The following is a 19,817-nucleotide window of genomic DNA, read 5'->3' on the forward strand; positions in this document are numbered from 1 at the left end:
GCACTGAGAATTTCATGCATTGAGATCTACATGCAGGAACAAGACTTCTGTTTTGAACAATAGCGACATTAGTTAGAATCAGTGACTTTTAGGCTGCCTTAGTGCCTGCAGCAAGGATGTTTGAGAAAAATCAACCAGGATTATAATCTTAGGCCTTTTGAGAGACTCCTCTATAGAAAGTCAAGTAGATCCTGAGAGAAAAAGGGCTGTAAATAAGACTTAGAGGATGTGATTATCAACTTCTGATTCTTTTAATGCAGCCATTTAAGAGAAAATAGAGACCATAGATGGGAAGTAAACAGCAGAGTAGACTGAAATGTCTAATATAGGGTCCCTGCGGTTGTTCAAGAAAAAGTTGACGAGCAGCTGCAGAAGGAGGCAAAGTAGTCGGGCCTCCCAAAGCCTCTCAGTTCTGGGAGTTGTGGGGATGGGAGCAGACAGGAGTGGCCGAGGCAGGATTGTTCCCAGTGCTCGGTTCCAGGCCCTTCCCCTATCCCCACCGAATTCTGGTCATCCATTCTTACTGCTTCATTGATACACAAAAATATTCATTTTTCAGGGTGAGGTGCTGGGTATAAAAGGACATATTTTATAAAGGACTGAAAAAAATGTCTGTGATTTGCTGAAAATGTATTTTAGCATGGTTTTTTTTTTTTTTTTGTTTTTTTTTTTACACAGTTTCACTAACTTTTACTTGAGGTAAAAAATATTTGTAAATATAAAATAAAAATATTTCTAGAGAAACTGAGTAGATATACAGACTTAAAACATCCATATTACAAATTTTGGGTGAGAATAAAATTTATGTGGAAGGTGAATGAAAAAGTGATAAAAAGCAAATGACTAATAAGAATAGAAAAATTAGGTGGATAAAGGCTAGATGAGGGTCTAATAGTGAGAATAGACTTCTTTAGCCCTTCTGCCAGGAGTAAATGAATAGAAACTGAGTGCAACTTACGTTCCTTCACTGACCTACTGTGACAGAGATGAAGAATACCAACACCTGAATTCTGATAAAAGACAAAAAGTGACACAGGGCCAAGGGAGAGTGCAGTAAGGGAGGCAGTGATCTGCTGTTATCACTGCTTCCAGCGAGGCCTCCAGAGGTATCTGCTGTAGCTGGTCTTAACTATTTTCAAAAGAAAGCATACATGGTAGTTGTGGATATTTTCAAGGAAAATGCCTTACTTTTATTTTTGAAACTGGAAATGAATATACAATGATGACAAATATATTAAAATACTGAGTCTTAGTCATTGAGGGGGAAATCGTTTCTTTAAAGCTGATACAATTAACCATAAGATCGAGCAAAATTTTCCCTGAAGGACTCTAGAATAGTTTTGTAAATGTCTTGAGCCAGGAATAGACACCATTCTTACTTAAAGTGTACCTTGCTATCCAGGGTATAGACAAACTACAAAACAACAATATGGGAAACTGTTTCACTCAGATATAAACTAAGTGTGGAACCAACCTTAATATTGTCAGATAACATACATTAAGGAGTTTTGAAAATCAGGTATGAAAGGAAGAAAACCACTGACAATAAGAGAAAACCCTGTAAGGCAGACACTCAGAATACAACTTTTAAAAGCAGTTTTTTTTAAAACATTCCTTAAATTCTGGAACAAGCCACTGGGTCCTAGCACCCTACAAATGGAAGCCACTGGGATTCTTTGGGGGCAGGGTCATGATGTCTTCAAAGGTACCATCCTTTAGGCACAGGAAAGAAAACTACCCCTTAATTTTTCTGATATATAGCCTTAGGCAAGGGAAACAAAAGAAAAAAATAAACAAATAGAAATACATAAAACTAAAAAGTTTTTGCACAGCAAAGGAAACCATCAACAAATGAAAAGACAACCCACTGAGTGGGAGAACATATTTGCCAATCAATATCCAAAACTTATAAAGAACTTATAAAACTCAACACCAGGAAGACAAACAATCCAATTAAAAAATGAGCAAAGGACCTGAATAGACACTTCTACAAAGAGGACCTACAGATGGCCAATGGACATATAAAAAGATGCTCAATGTCACTAATCATCAGAGTTGCAAGTTAAAACCACAGTGAGATACCATACCACATCACACCTGTCAGAATGACTATCATAAAAAAATCAACAAACAAGTGTTGGCGAGGATGTGGAGAAATGGGAACCTTTGTGCACTATTGGTGGGAATGCAGACTGGTGCAGCCATTATGGAAAGCAGTACGGAGTTACCTCAAAAAATTAAAAATGGAACTGCCTTCTGACCCTGCAATTCCACTACCATGAATATACTGGAAGAAACCCAAAACACTATTTTTGAAAGAATATATGCACCCTTATGTTCATTGCAGCGTTATTTACAATAACCAAGATTTGGAAAAGCCCAAGTGTCTATCAGTAAATGAGTGGATAAAAAAGCTGTGATACACTTACACAATGAAATTAAACAAAAAACAAAAACAAAAACAAAAAAACTTACCTTTTGTGACAGCATGGATAGACCTGGAGAGTATTATGCTAAGTGAAATAAGCTAATTAGAGTAAGACAAATACCTTAAGACTTCACTTACATGTGGAATCTAATGAACAAAATAAACTAACAAGCAAAATAGAAAACAGATTCATAGATTCAGAGAACAACAGATGAACAGCTATCAGAGGAGAGAGGGGCTGGGTGAAAAAAGTCAAGTAGAGTAAGCAAAGGAAAAAAAACTCAGGTGATTACCAGAGGGAAAAGGGCGCTTGGAAGGGTAGAAGAGGGTAAAGAGAAGGATAAATGGTGATGAAAAGAGATGTGACTTGTGGTGGTGAAAACAATATAATATACAGATGGTGTATTATAAAACTGCACACCTGAAAATATGTAATTTTTAAAAATACATTTTTATTAATTTCAGAAAGAAAGGGAGAAGGATAGATAGAAACGTCAATAATGAGAGATAATCATTAGTCAGCTGCGTCCTGCACACCCACTACTGGGGATAGAGCCTGCAACCTGGAATCGAACCATGACCTCCTGGTTCATAGGTCAGTGCTCAATCAGTGAACCACAGTAGCTGGGCTTGAAACCTATATAATTTTATTAACCAATTTCACTCCAATAAATTCAATAAAAAGATTTTTAAAAATTATATAGCAAGTAATATAATAGGCAGTCAGTGAACGTAAATGTTAGAATCAGGATTGAAAGCAAGGTGGCTTCAAGTGGTTGACACTAAATCAAACTTGTAAAATTAATGCACCGTCAGATCAAGGTTCTATGGTGTTGGCATTCATATTTTACCTCACATGTGTATTTCAGACATGCTGCTTGTTTTTCTTAAAAACATATTTTCTGTAGTATTTATGTTCAGACCACAGCCTGAGCATTCATGTTCACAAACATCCAATAGTTGGGGTACATCTGTTGAAAATAGTGCATAAAAAACTAATCTTGCCCTGGCCAGGGTGGTTTAGTGGGTTGAAAGATTGAGGGTTCGATTCCTAGTCAGGGCATGTATGGGAAGCAACTGATCGATGTTTCTCTTTAACATGGATGTTTCTCTCTCTCACACCCCGGCCCCCCATCTTCCCCTCTCTCTAAAATAAAGAAACATATCCTCAGATGAGAAAAAAAAAAAAAAAAAAAAGGAAAAAAACTAATCTTTCTGGTACTACATTTCATCTCATGGCTGTTGGGGTGTTTGTGTTTAACAAATCATAACAGGCATAAAATAACATGAAAACAAAATAAACACACAATGTACTTTCATAGAACTTCACTCAAGTCATACAATGTATTTTTGCTATACTTACCGTATCCCATATCTGAAGTTTTATTTGTTTCCCATCAATAGTTATCATTCGAGCACCAAACTCTACACCTGAATAGAGTAGAAGATGATTTGTTACATAATCTAATGGGAATATATTTCACATTTAAGTATTAAAAAGAAAAAGATGTTTAATTGGAGGACATGCTATACTAGGTAATATTCAGATGAATTTTTACAAATACAGTTCTTATCCTTAGTAAACATATAAGCTAAGGCAGAGGTGCTAATAAGACATAAGCTGGGATAGAGCATTGGCCTGTGGACTGAAGGGTCCTGGGTTTGATTCAGATCAAGGGCATATCAGGCTTGATCCCAATAGGGGGTGTGCAGGAGGCAGCCAATCAATGGTTCCTTCCTCCCTCCCTCCCTCCCTCCCTCCCTCCTTCCCTCCCTCCCTCCCTCCCTCTTCCTCTCTGAAATCAATAAAAACATATTTTAAAAAAGAAAGACATAAGCTAAGGACATAATTAAAACACTGATATTCAAGGCTAGGGTAGTCAAGGCACCAACTGTCATCTTCATATTTCATAGGCTTTGTAATATAAAAACAACTAGATGTGAGATCAAGAGCCACAATTATTGCCATAGCTGGTTTGGCTCAGTGGATAGAACATCAGCCTGTGGACTCAAGGGTCACAGGTTTGATTCCAGTCAAGGGCACATGCCCAGGTTACAGGCTCAATCCCCAGTAGGGGACATGCAGAAGGCAGCCAATCAATGATTCTCTCTCATCATTGATGTTTCTCTCTCTCCCTCTCCCTTTCTCTCTGAAATCAATAAAAATATATTTAAAAAAAAGATTTCTTTAATCCAATGCAAAATGTTAAATTTGACAAAAAACAACTACAAACTAGAAATAGGCCCTTTACTGTTATCAAGGTTGGGCAGGCAAGGCAGGCAGATGCTGCTTCTCTGGGACTGACATCTGGGATAGAGGGATGAAGATACTGAAACTGATCGGCCAAGACCACCACTGTGCAGGACCACTGTACAGTTGCTGTTTCCAGGGCTCTAAGATGCTTCTAATCCCTATGCTATCTTGTCTCTCATTTGTTTAATCAGTAAACACAATAAAATATATTATTAATGTCTTGGGTGGGTGGGAAGAGACTAATCAAAGAACTTGTATGCATATGTGCATAACCCATAGACACAGAGAACAGTGTGGGGAAAGCCTGGGATGGGGGGCAGGAGAAGGCTAGAAGGGGTTAATGGGGAACAAAGGGGAATCTATGTAATAGTTTAAACAATAAAAGTTAAAAAGCAAGTATTAATGTCCTGCTGCATTTCAATCACTTTTACAAAATTGGCAATATTAATTATACTTATATTTTTTTAAAGTGATGGAGACTGAACTCTGCCCAGCAACATATCGAGTTTTACTGATTTTTTTTGACTCATAACTATTCAATTGGACCCTATTTGTTAGAGACTGGAAGCATATTCTGTTTCCATTACCCAAAACTTTCTAATGCTTCTCATCTTTTTTATAAAACTTACCAATAGTAAGGTCATGCACTGGTTGAAACCTCTTATCTGTAAACTGTAGCAATAAACATGATTTACCAACACCTGAAAGTAAAAAAATAAATAAATAAAAATTAAGACATGAAATTCACAGAAATTAAGAACTTTTACAAAAGCACAAGGAAAACAGGCAGTCAGGGTTTCTGGTGCTCTGTGAACAATCTACCATGACTTCTCAATGCTCTCATTTCTTAAGAGAGTAGAGGGCTATAGAGCGTTGGCCTGCAGACCAAAGGGTTCTATAATAGGTTTGATTTCAGTAAATGGCATGCACCCTCCTGGTCAGGCCTCATGCAAGAGAGCGGGACCACAGCAGAATGGTGGAGCAGGTGAGCGGGCGGTGCCAGTCCACTGTGGGGTGCCAAGGCTGGGGGAGAGAGCTAGGGACCAATCCTCGCAGGCCACCCCGAGGGACCCCACCCATGCATGAAATTGTGCCCCAGGTCTCTAGTAAATAAATAAGCTAGCAGTGTTTGGATCAACTTTTCTGGAAAAGCTCTTGTATCTTCTAATTCATTTCAGGATGAACTCTAATCTGAATTGCATTCCTTCACTCTACCTCCAAATTTCACTGCATTAAGGTTATAAATAACTTCCACATTCCTAAATTGAAGGCCTATTTTCTATATTCGTCCTACTTGCCTTCTAATCAGAATTGTATATCGAACATCAATACCACCAACTCCTATTCATTTTCAGGCACTTATCCTCACACTAGACCAAGTCTGCTTGCTTGATAGCATCCTGCACTTCTATAAAACACTAAAGGCAGACATCATTCATTCATTTTCATTCATTCATTCATTCATTCGTTTACTCAAAAAGTCTTTATTGAATGCTAACTATGCACGGCACCAGAGACTTGAAAATACAATTGTGTGGAAAACTGTTTTGCTTCTATCCTTAAAGTTTAATACATACAGAGAAATTAAACAGGATGAATGCCCAAATAATTTGTATGAGCTGTAATTTGAAATAATTGTAATAATCACCATTTGAAAGAGAATAAAGTGTTATTAGAATGAGTAACAGAAGAGAATTTAAATCCCTCTTAGTAGTGCCTAGTCCATTTGGTCAACTTTTACTATTGTAGCTTTCTGCATTTCAAAGTATAACACCAATTTAAGAGATAACAAATATGCTGGATTACATTTGAATCCTGTGTATGATACTGGTAGAAAAGGTTGTTTCAGGTCTCTAGGCCTTATCTGCTTATTTATATAACTAGAGGCCCAGTGCACAGAATTCATGCAGGGGGGGGGGGAAGAGGAGGGAGAGGGGTGTCCAGTCTGTGCCCTCTTGCAGTCCAGGACCCCTCACTCCTATTGCCCACCAGCTTGCTGCTCCTTAGCACGCCATGGAGGCGTGGGAGTCTCCCCCTTTGAAAGTGCACTGACCAACAGGGGTCAACTCCTGCAATGAACGTCTGCCCTCTGGTGGTCAGTGCGCATCATAGTGACCAGTCATTCTGGTCATTCTGCCATAATGGTTGCTTAGGTTTTTATTATACAGACTAGAGGCCTGGTGTGTGAAATTCATGCATTGGGGGGGAGGTGTAGGGGGTGTCCCTCAGGTCAGCCTGCACCCTGGGACCCCTCGAGGGATGTCCAACTGCCCATTTAGGTCCAATCAGGCTGGCAGGGGAATGGTTAGGGGGTGATCAGGCTGGCAGGCAGAAGCGGTTAGGGGCAATCAGGAGAGCGGTTGGGAGCCAGCAGTCCTTGATTGTGAGAGGGATGTTCGATGCCTAACTGCTCCCCTGCTGGCCTGATTGCCCCTAACTGCCCTCTCCTGCAGGCCTGGTCACCCCTAACTGCACTCTCCTGTAGGCCTGGTCCTCCCCTAAACTGCCCTGCCCTGTAGGCTTGGTCTCCTGTAACTGCCCCCCTGCAGGCCTGGTCCTCCGCAACTACCCTCCTCTGCCAGCCCAGTCACCCCCAACTTCCCTTCCTTGCAGGCCTGGTCCCTCCCAACTGCCCTCCTCTGCTGGGCTGATAGCCCACAACTGCCCTTCCCTGCCAGCCACCTTGTGTCCTCATGGGGGCGGCCATCTTGTGTGTTGGAGTGATGGTCAATTTGCATATTACCTCTTTATTATATAGGACTAGTGGCCAGTGAACGGAATTCATGCACTCGGAGGGGTGGAGGGAGGTTGGCCTGTGACCTCTCACAGTGCGGTAACCCCCGTGATCAATCGCCCCAAAGAAGTAGGCTCTGCCCACCCACCCAGGGCTCCTCGATGAATTGCCCCAAAGAGGTAGGCTGGAGCCGCACAGAGCAGCCACCGGGCCCCACCTCCTCTGCACACACAGCCATCTTGTGACAGTATGAGGGCATTACAGCATAAGGGCTAGGCTATTAGTATAGATCAGCAGTTCTCTAATGCTTTCCAATGCTGCGACCCTTTAATATAGTTCCTCATGTTGTGGTGACCCCCAACCATAAAATTATTTTCATTGCTACTTCATAACTGTATAGAAGGTTATCATATTACCACTTACCTTATTTATAAGACTATTGTGAGAATACAAGAGCTAGCATGTGGAGAATAAGAGATACTATATCTCCTTCTTTTTTGTTCCCCAATGCCTAAAGGCAAGCTGACACTTTATCTCGTGCCCAAGCCAGAATATTCTATACACACTGTATTAAGCACTCTTCAAATTATGCTTTGTCAGTTCATACATCCACCTTCCTTCTTTAAAAGCAGTAACATTCACCTTTTGCACAGCAGTCTCCCTTGTCTGGGGGATACATTCTAAGACCCTCAGCGAATGCCTGAAACTGTAGATAGTACTGAACCCATTTATACTATGATTTTTCCTATATGTACATACCTATGATAAAGTTTAACTTATAAATTAGGCACAGTAAGAAATTAGCAATAAATAATAAATAGAAACACTGTAATAACATACTGCAATAAAGGTTATCTGAACGTGGTCACTCATTTCAGGGGATCCCTCGCTGAAATCTTCCTAAAGGAACAATGCTTTCTGATGTAATGCATTGCTGTCAATAGGAACACATTTTCTGTTCATATCTTCCATCCACAAACTTAATGCCTTTTCCACCTTAACTAAGCACTTATGAACTGTACCTATAACTTAACACAGTTTGAGGCTGAGTGAAACTAGCATGACTTTCACTTTTCACAATTTCACAGGTAGATTTGTTCTCACCATAGATCTTAGCAATCTCAGAATATGATTCCCCCACCTTTAAGTCCAGAACGTTCACCTTTCACTTAAACAGTTTATGGCTTTTTTGTGGCATATCCAAATTGTCAGCATCACTACTCTTGCACTTTGGGGCCATCGGTAAGTAAAATAAGGTGACCTGAACATGAGCACTGCAATGCCACCACAGCTGATCTGATAATCCAGATGGCCACTGAGGGACTAATTGGCGGCAAGTGTCTACAATGTGGAGACACTGGACAAAGGATGATTCATGTCTGGGTAGGATACAGTGGGAAAGCACGGGATAACATCACACTACTCAGGTCTGCATACAATTTAAAATTTATGAATTGTTTACTGAATTCTCTCCGGAATTTTCCATGTAGTACTTTTGGCCTCTCAATGAAATTCTCTGCCATCCAGTGGGCCTCAACCATGCCCCTCCAAGGAGGTATGGATGCCGGATTTGTTCCTTCCATGTTCTGCCTCAATCTTACGGGTAGTAGCTATGCCGTTTATTTGCTTACTGTATTCTTCAGTGTTCTCTTTACTTCTTAGTTAATTTTCTATTACTCTTAAGTCCATATTATAATTAATGATTCTTTACATTAGACTTTCCCTGTTCAAATTCCTGTATGGTTTCTGTCTCCTGGTTGGACACTGACTGATACAACTAGTATGATTAATATATCCTTTATTAAGGTAAGTCAAATTTATTTCACAGGGAATAAATGACAGACTATTAATGCTAACAGCAAGACAGGTAGCAGAATGTGGTAAAAATAGCATCATTTTCCTTTCTTTCCCAACTTCTGACACCTTCTCCCATTAGCTTATTGTAATGGTGGAGAATGGCTGGAGTGTTTGAGAAGAATCAGAGTAAAGTGAAGTATTACTACCTACCTTTCAGAATCTTAGAATGTCACAGTTTGTTGAAATCAGAAGTCCTTTGTGCAGAGATTTTTAAAAAATGTTTTTATTGGTTTTTCGAGAGAGAGCAAGAGAGAGGGATAGTGAAATAGAAACATCTATGAGAAAGAAACATAATCTATCAGTCCCTGGGGACTGAGCCCAAAACCTGGCATGTGCTCTAACTAGGAATCAAACCAGTGACCATTTTATTCCTGAGTAGACGCTCAACCCAAACCATACTGGCCTGACTGTGCTGTGATTTTTAAACAGTAGACTGTAACCAGTTAGGTCACAACTAACATTAAAAAATGACTAGAACAAAGTAATAAATATTAGACTGTATATACTAGTACTATACAAGGTTAGGACAGTACTGTTTGGAAACTTTTGTTTTAGAACATATATGAACTCTGGGTTGCAACATAATATATTATTGGGGCTTATAAAAAATAAACTTGGGCCCTGGTGGGTTTTGCTAAGTGGTTAGAGGTCTGCCCGCGGACAGAAGGGTCATGGGTTCCATTCCAGTCAAGGGTATATACTTCTGTTGTGGGCTCAATCCTCGCCTGGTCAGGTACATGCAGGAAGCAACCAATCGATGTATCTCTCTCACTTAGATGTTTCTCTCTCTCCCTCCCTTTCACTCTCTTTCTTAAAAAAACAAAACAAAAACAAACAAACAAACAAAAAAAAACCCAGAAAAAATATCCTTTGGTGGAGATTAACAAAAACAAACTTGGAAATTACTTTCTAATATCTAATCCAGCAACACATCCAATGAAAGAACTCAAGAACTCATCTACAATAATTTTGCAAAATAAATCAGCTAAAGAATCTAGAATACTTCTATTATCTTTTAATTAACATTTACAAGGACAGGAATCAAGGGAGAAACCTGATCAAATCATCTGTTGGCAATTTAACATACCGTAATAAATACAACTTGGGTAGCATGAGTCATCACCAGGTGACAATTCTATTACATAAACCTCTTTGTAAAAAGATTTTTCCACTAGGTAAAATTAGGATGACCTTATATTATCCTGGTTTACCAGGGGCAGGCTCAGTTATGCCTCTTGTTCTGATCAAGTATGGATCAGCTTGGAAGATATAAAGTATATGGTTTCCCTAAAACACCTACCCCAGCAGTATCAGCAGTATCAGAAAACTTGTTAGAATGCAATTAGCATCATCCCAGGCTTACTGAATCACAAACTTTGGGGTGGAACCCAGCAGTTTGTGGTTTACCAAGCTCTCCAGGTGATACTGATGTGCAGTCAAGTTTGAGGACCACTACCATAAACACATCCAACTAAAATGGTAATAGTTTCTTCACAGTGAAAATTTAAAAAAATAAAATAAAATGCTAGTAGTTTCAGTGCCCAATTCTTTTCAGTTTAGTTTTCCAACTACAACCAATCTGAAGCTACTACATGCTAAGTATAACAGATAAATAACTGAAAATGCTGGAGATATATTTCACCACAGTACAGATTAAGTTTAAAACATGATTTTGGTTTCAACTTACTATCTTTGGCAATTACCCAGTTTAAAATAGCTGGAATACATGCTATCTACCAAATACTCAAAAAACCACGTCAATATGGACATTTCTTTTTTTATTGTGTCTATGGAACTCTATAAACCAAGTCTATACTAATGTACTTGTGTTATTTACTAGGTGTACCAATTAATAATGTGGATTTTTTTCAATAGATGGAGTTACACATATGATTTGATATGTATGCTGTTTTGTTGTATTGACCGCAAGCTTCAAAACTTCATGTCAAATTTGCTGAAGGTGTTATCATCATAGATATTTTTATGCTTAAAAATGTCGAATTTTGTGTGAAAAAAGAGCATTTGTGGAAAGTTTTAACTCATCACTTTATTTTGAAGAAAAAGTTATTGTATACTTCAGGAAGCTTATGGTGAACATGCTCCATCTCAAGATACTTGTGAATGCTGGTTTAAACGCTTTAAAAGTGGTAATTTCGATGTGGAAGACAAAGAATGCCCAGGTCAACTGAAAAAGTTTGAAGACCAACAATTATAAGCATTATTGGGTGAAGATGCATGTCAAACTCAAAAAAAAAAAAAAAAAAACCTTGCAGAAATATTAAATGTTGCTCAGCAAACAATTTAGGATCATTTACAAGCAAGCAATGGGGAAAATTTTAAAGGAAGGAAAATGGGTGCCGCATCAACTGAATGAAAGACAAATGGAAAACCGAAAAGTCATCAGTAAAAATGTTGCTTCAACAGCACGAAACAAAGTCTTTTTTGCATAGAGTTGAGAGTGGTGATGAAAAGTGGATTTACTTTGAGAATCCCAAATGCACAAAATCATGGGTTGATCCAGGTCAACCATCAACATCAACTGCAAAGCCAATTCTCTGTGTTTGGTGGGATCAGGAAGGTGTGGTATATTATGAGCTTCTAAAACCAAGTGAAACCGTTAATACTGATCGCTACCGACAACAAATAACAGGTATATTAAATGTATACTAATCTGAGCATTTGCCCAATTTTTTCATAAGCAAAGATGCCAACTAAGAAGAGCACATCTCAGTCGAAACCGGTTTGGCTCAGTGGATAGAGCGTCAGCTGCAGACTGAAAGGTCCCAGGTTCGATTCCGGTCAAGGGCATGTACCTTGGTTGAGGGCACATCCCCAGTGTGTGTGTGGGGGGAGTGTACAGGAGGCAACTGATCAATGTTTCTCTCTCATTGATGTTTCTAACTCTCTATCCCTCTCTATAAGAAATCAATAAAATATATATTTTTTAAAATGCACATCTAAGAAATACATTTGAATGAAGTAGCTTGAATAGAATATTTTTTCAGAATGCTATGGAAAGAAAAAGCTTGAATGTACATTATAATAATTGTGAAAAAATTTACTGTACATGTCTAATGGTATGTTATGATAGAAATGGGTATCAAAGTTAAGGCTGCAAGCAAAAAGAACTATTTTATGCAGTTGCCAGATTAAACTAATAAGAGCCCAAGAAGTACTAGTACATGTTAACAATAAGTCAAACTGTTAAACTCCCAAACATACTAGTAGATGAAGCATCAGTCAACACAATGTTGAGAGTAGCCTGCTGAATTTAAGTACACGAAACATAGCAAGCTCAAAATTAAATATTTCTTATATTTTTTTAATGGAAGGTAATGGGCAGTATTTACCAAAATGTAAAATATATATCCTAGTTGATCCACAAATTTTGTTATACAAATGCACAAGAATGCATACTACAGAACCATGTATGTATAATATTCATCAAAAAGTGTCCTGGACATTTGTGGCTTTTGGCAACTTGGCATCGGAGAACCCTTCTTTGAGCTCCCTGGCAGCTAGGGCATAGACGTGTGACCTAGGATGAGCTAATCAGATGCTACTGTCCTTAATATAGATTCTTGAAGGAGTGCTCCAGTATCAGAGACTCCACGATAGTATTGTAGTTACAGTGGAGATGAGAGATACTGGCATGTGCCCAGCATCTTCTTCAGAAGGCTATACTGATAGCAGGAATTTGGCTGTGCCTTGTGCCTTCCTTGGTTTTGCCATTTTCAAGCTTGACAATACTGCCTTCCTATTAATTCTGTGGACTTCTAATCTTCCCAATAAAATCTTATGCTTAATTTAGCTATAGTAGGTTTCTACTATTTGTAACCACAGACCAAGACTAATAAAATCAGGAACTGATTAAACTGTGGTTCAGCTATGCAGGTGCTTAAAAATAACGAGAGAGGTTTTATATATGTGATGATATTTTAATACACCCAAGATTCACCCTTATGTGGAAAAAAAATGCATAGGACAAAACAGTACTAACTGTACAATATAATCCCTACTGGTGGGATTGGAACACACACGCACAAAGACATAGATGTACAGAAAACTGGAAGGACACACAAACTATTGTTTACCATATTTATGTAAAGTGGTAGATAATTTAATTATCATTTTTCACCATGAGCACTTATCACTTTCACGATTTTATTTACACACACACACACACACACACACACACACACACACACGTAGTTAGATATAAATGATCTATTTTAGGATCAAACACTATGTAAGCAATACTTTTAGGGCCTCATCCAACAACCTCCATAGTATGTGGTATTTAAATAACTAGCAAAACTTTTAATGTGATAAAAAATAGTTACACTAAATCAGGGGTCCTCAAACTTTTTAAAGTGGGGGCCAGATCACGGTCCCTCAGAGAGCTGGAGGGCCGGACTATATGAACTACTAATTCCTACTGTAACACCTCAGCTGCGCTCACTGCCCAAAAAACCTGGCGGGCCGGATCAGACTCCTCTCCGGGCCGCATGTGGCCCGTGGGCCGTAGTTTGAAGACCCCTGGCTTAGTGGATAGAGCGTTGGCCTGGGGACTGAAGGGTCCCGGGTTCGATTCCAGTCAAGGGCATGTACCTTGGTTTCGGGCACATCCCCAGTGGGAGGTGTGCAGGAGGCAACTGATTGATGTTTCTCTCTCATTGATGTTTCTAACTTTCTATCCCTTTCCCTTCCTCTCTGTAAAAAATCAATAAAATCAATAAAATAAATAAATAAAAATAAAACAACTACATATATTGGCCTTACCACTCTTCCCTGAAGACTAATGAAAAAAGCACCTCCTACTTGATATCCTTCTGAATCTCAAGTGGGCTACGAGAACAGCTGAAATAGAAACAGACTTTTTCTTTTATGAAATCCAGAGAGAATTTCAGGATCAAATAACTGCCATTTTGCAGAGTAATGCATGATCTTGTTTTCTTCAAGTGAGTACAGTTTGAAGTCAGCATAATGAATAGTTGTTTTTTTTTTTTTTTTATAGGCAAGGCCTCCCTACCTCCTTTTCCTCCCCCCACAACTTTATTTTAGGATATTCAACAGATTAGAAATATTATCTCTAAGATACTGCTATTAATAAAAGCACTTTGCAGCTTAGAAGGAACCTGCATACACTTTTACTTCAAACTCACAAAAATGCTCTGAGTTAAGATAAGCCAGGCATTTCTACTGCTTTTTTTCTAGATGACAAAAAGGAAGTTGAAGTGATTTGAACTTTACGAAAGTAACAAGTTAGCAGAGCAGCCACCACACTAATCAAGATTTTCTAATTACAAATAGCAGGCTGTTGAAAATTATTTTCAAGTGTGCTGTCTAAGCTGCAATAACCAGAAAGAACCTAACTGATGAACAACCCTATAGGGAGCACTTTATTGGTACTATAGACATTTTATTAGTAGAAAATTTAGGGATTTAAATTAATTGATAATTTGTAAAAAAACAAAAAAACAACACACACACACAAAAAACCCAAGAGTTAGGAGAAAGTATCTTTTTTCCATTTCTCTTTCTACATTGTCCTACAAAGAACAGGTGACATTATATATGCTTGGGAAACATGACCACCATATTGCTGTATGCCTGCCTTACCCAAAAGCCCATGGCAAATGGGCGTACCTGTGACCTATGTATGCCTTGATCCCTCCCCCATGTGATTGAACAAAGGTGGTACCTGGTAGAAAAAATTCAAATGTATCTATAATTGAATTACCCTGGTAAAACACAGCCTGTTGATTTTTTAATATCATAAAAAGTGCAGGCTTTTATGGTGATATAGGGGCTGAAAGAACAAGAAAGAAAGTTAACTGATAACTACTCTGGAGAATGATTCAGATTAGCTGGTAAACTGAAGATGTGTATACCTCCCACCCACAATTCCACTTCAAGATATACCTCCAGAACTCTAGCACATGTGTTCAAGTAGGCAGGCACATGAATAATCAATGCAATACTATCTTTTACAATACAACAAACAACGCACCCTAAAATTTCCTTAAGTAAAAAGAATGGTAAAATTGTAGTATAGCCAGAAAATAGAACAAAATTAAAATTAAACCAATCCAACAACTAATATCAACAAAACTGAACAAAACATATTAATACAGATAAATCAATATGACAGAACTAACAAAAAAAAATCCATTCTCATAACAGATGTTAACATCTAACCCCCAATTCAAGACTATTAATACAGAAGACATGACACACAAATAGCAAGTCTAATCTAATGGACATGTATGGAACCCTGTATGTACACAAAACACTTTCAAGCATATATGGGATATGTATAAACACTGACCAAGTACTTGACTATAAAATTACAGTCTCATACACTGAAGAATCAATACACATAGTCTATGGTCTCATAACTAAATGACATAAAATCAGAAATCATTAATAAAAAGTTTGTCTTTAAAAAAAGAAAAAAGAAAAGAACCCTAGCCAGTTTTGGCTCAGTGGCTAGAACATCAGCCTGTGGACTGAAGGGACCCAGGTTCGATTCTGGTCAAGGGCACATGCCAGGCTGTGGGCTCAATCCCCAGTAAGAGGGGTGCAGGAGGAAGCTGATCGATGATTCTCTCTCATCAATGATGTTTCTATTTCTCTCTCCCTCTACTTTTCTCTTTGAAATAAATAAAAATTGAACAAAAAACAAAAAAAGAAAGAAAAGAATGTTTAAAACCCAAAATACACAGTCATAATTACCTTTAGGGTTGAAAGAGACGCTCTGAGAAGAAAACAGTCCTGTCTGGCTTGGCTCAGTGGATAGAGCATCAGCTGGTGGACTCAAGGGTCCCGGGTTTGATTCTGGTCAAGGGCATGTACCTTGGTTCCAGGCACATACCCAGTGGGGAGTGTGTAGGAGGCAGCTGATTGATGTTTCTCTCTCATCGATGTTTCTAACTCTCTATCCCTCTCCCTTCCTCTCTGTAAAAAAAAAAAAAAATCAATAAAATATATTTTTTAAAAAGAAAAGAAATAAAAACAAATAAAAATCCCAACATACACAAAAACTCTTTTTGTGAGCTAGTTGGAATAGGTTTCTGTTCCTTATAATAAAACAGATCCTTCCTCGAATAAATCTCAAGGCTTTGTATTTTTAATTAAAAATATATATACTTATTAATTTTTTTTATTGATTTCAAAGAGGAAGGGAGGAGAGGGGGATAGGAACATCAATGATGAGAGAGAATCATTGATCGACTGCCTTCTGCATGCCCCCACTGGGGATGGAGCCCACAAACTGGGCATGTGCCCTGACCAGGAATCAAACCATAGGCTCCTGATTCAAATTTAAGACACAACCACTGAGCCATGCCGGCTGGGCTATTTTATCCTACAGTCTTTATAACTCCTTAGTGTAGTTGGTCATTTAGATTAAATAAAGCAATACTGCATATGTATACCTGGAATAAAAGACATCTTGGTAAACAATTTTGATTCTTGTTAAAAAATGCTGATAAACTACAGAACTTCCCATAAAACATCTAGATGCAAACAAATATGCTAAGTACAAGAAAACACCAATATAAGCTAGGAAACAATTAAGGGAGTCAAGTATAGCAGGTTCCTCAAAGTATCAGTTGGTCCCAAATGAGCAAAGCAAGCAGGGATGGGGGGAGAGGGAGAGTGGAAATCAAATCAGTAGGACACATGAAGGGCAAAAGAATGATTTTTGCTATGAACAGCATTACTATACAATATTGATCAAGTATGGGTTAGTTTTTTAAATGCATATGGAGAAAGTATAGAAACATTCAAAGAAGCAGATGGCCCTAACGGGTATGGCTCAGTGGTTGAGCTGGTTGAGCATCAACCTATGAACCAAGAGGTCATAGTTCAATTCCTAGTCAAGAGCACAAGCAGGACCATAGTTCAGGCTTGATCCCCAGTAGGGGATATGCAGAAGGCAGTCAATCAATGATTCTCTCTTATCATTGATTTTCTCTCTGTCACACTTTTTCTCTAAAATCAATAAAAAATTTATATTTACAAAAGACAAAAAGATGAAGTAAATATTAACCACTCCTTATTCATAACAAGTGTTACACATTATCTCAAACATTCATTCCATTTTTATAGACGAGGACAATGAGACTCAGGGAGATTCAAGAGGTTAACTACGAAGGAGCAAGAAAGAACTTTATCCTTATTTTATAGGACTTTATCCCTATTTTGCATGAGTGGAGTGGAGGTGGTTATCTGTTTTAGTGAAGGGAACTGACAAAGCAGTGGTAAACCAATAACAAGGTCTGATATGGAATTTGAAGAAATCAAGACACATGTCTCAGATGGAAGAGAGAGATGGACTTTGGAGTCAGAAAGACCTGGTCTCAAATTCCAGCTTGATCAGCTACCAGCTGTGTGGTGTGATTACTCTCCCTACTCCCATCTGTAAAATGTAGCCTTCCTTGTGGATATTACTGTTAAAATTCAATGAGCTGGAAACAAGTCAATGTTTCTCTCTTTCTCAATCAATAAAAGTTAACACAAAAAATAAACAACCTAAAAGGTGTACACAACAGTCATTGTCAAGTATTAATGCTGCTTCTGACTTCAACTTACTGTTTGTATCTTATGTTTCTCCCTAGCCCTCCATAGTAGGCAGAATAATGTTGTCCTTCCCATCCCCTACCTTCACCACACAAAGATATACATGTCCTAATCCCCAGAACCTGTGACTAGGTTGCCCTAGGAGGCAAAGGGGACTTTGCAGATGTGATTAAGATTATAGACTTTGAGATGATATTATCCTGGATTATCCAGGCAAACCCAATTTAATCATGAGTTTTTAAAAAGCAGAAACCCTTAAAAAGCAGAAACCGTCAGAGAGATGCGATGTGTCAGACAGATTTGACACTAAAAGGACCTGAGTTCTTGTTGTTGGCTTTGAAGATGGAGAAAGGGAGTCATATGCCAAGGAATGTGGGTATATGGGTGGACTCTAGAAAGTGGGGAAGAGCCCTCAGATGACAGCAAGAAAATGGAGATATCAGTTCTGCAGCTGATATCAGACCTCATCTATTGGCTTACCACTGCTTTGTCACTTCACTAAAACAGATAACCACCTCCACTCACTCATGCAAAGAACTATAATCTACCAATATCATGAATGAGCAAGGACCCTCCACAAGGGAATCCAGCCTTGCTAAAACCTTGACATTAGTCTGGTGAGGCACAAGTCATACTTTTGATATGTACATGAACTTATGTAGAACTTCAGAACTGTAAGATAAAGTTGTGTTGTTTAAGCTGCTAAGGGTAGTTTACAGTAGCAACATAAAATACACCCTTCCTCTCATTTGCATTAAAAAGACTGTACTTAAAAAAAAATTATGTGTCCTTAATTCTTCCTGAGCAGGAAAAACGAACTGGTCAGTGCATTTAGCCTACCCAGCAGAGAGTATCTAGCACACACTCTCTGGTGCACTAACTCTGTGCCAGGCATGGTCTTGTTTTCAAGAATTTTGCTGCAGCAAATTCAATGAACTTTCTTCATTTCTCCCTTAGATTTGACCAGAAACACAGTTAATTGTCAACGACACCTGAAAATAGAAATATTTTGAAGAGATAACTGGAAGAAACTTAAAAGTGCTACATTACACCATAGCTATAAAAACTAAAAACATATGATAGGTGAGGTTAAGAAGAGGAGGCAAATAAATAATTTGTCCCAAATGACATAGCTCAATTTCTTTATCTATAAAATGGTAACTTCATATTATCTGTTGAAGGATTTTTTTAAAAAAAGCTTTCAATATTGTGTATGAACTACAAAAAATGTAGAGAATTCCTCATAAGAATTTACTATAGAGACGTAGTGCCAAAAGCTAATGTGATACAGAATTTTATATAAATTCAGCCTGGATATGTCTCAGGAATATCCATAAAATCCCAGAAAGCAGAAAATCTGGCAATAAAAAGAAAAAATCCATTTTAGAAAATTAGGCAAGCAAAAAAGGCCCAAGATTGACTAGTAGAGAGGAATGTCATAGAATGAACAATGCTTTAAAAAAGAAAAAGATAATGGGGGGGATAAAGACACATTTGTAATACTTTAATCAATAAAGAAAAACAAATTAAGACAAAAAAAAAATGTCCAAGACTCACTTCAGCTCTACTAAAACAGCACCTCCATGAGACCTAAGTCATTTGAGTTAACAAACACTGCAGGATTACTAGTAAAAGAGAAGGTTGTCTTGCATCTATGGTAGCAGAGGGAATCTAGCATCTTCTTGCCAAGTGTCCCTTATTTACAAGTAAAATGTAAAGTATTTAAAATCTTGCAAATAAATAAGGTTGTTCATGTAAAAAGTAAAAAGCTAGAAAGGGGAGCAAAGGAGGTCAGGATGTGGCTGCATCTTTTGTAGCAAAGGACACAGCATCACAGACAGAAGGATGAACAAAATAAAATGGAACAAGCACAGCTGGGCCAGAGTGAGAGGGAAAAACAGCTGAGCTGGCAAAATCAGGATCGGCTCAAATAAAACAGCAAAATCACTGGCGACAGG

General features: G+C 38.3%; 1 protein-coding gene across 1 annotated transcript in view; it reads right to left on the reverse strand.

Annotated features, from left to right (window-relative positions):
• The window catches only part of RAB2A (RAB2A, member RAS oncogene family), a 65,805-nt gene that overhangs the window by 38,546 nt on the left and 7,442 nt on the right, over positions 1-19,817 (reverse strand). The window contains exons 2-3 of the mRNA XM_084865096.1: positions 5,312-5,383; positions 3,792-3,859 (exon numbers count right to left, since the gene is read on the reverse strand). Coding sequence (XP_084721222.1) covers positions 3,792-3,859; positions 5,312-5,383 — 140 coding nt within the window. The remainder of the gene's footprint in view (positions 1-3,791; positions 3,860-5,311; positions 5,384-19,817) is intronic.

The sequence above is a fragment of the Pipistrellus hanaki genome, assembly GCF_964339955.1.
Source record: "Pipistrellus hanaki genome assembly, chromosome: 17".
Lineage (NCBI taxonomy): Eukaryota > Metazoa > Chordata > Mammalia > Chiroptera > Vespertilionidae > Pipistrellus > Pipistrellus hanaki.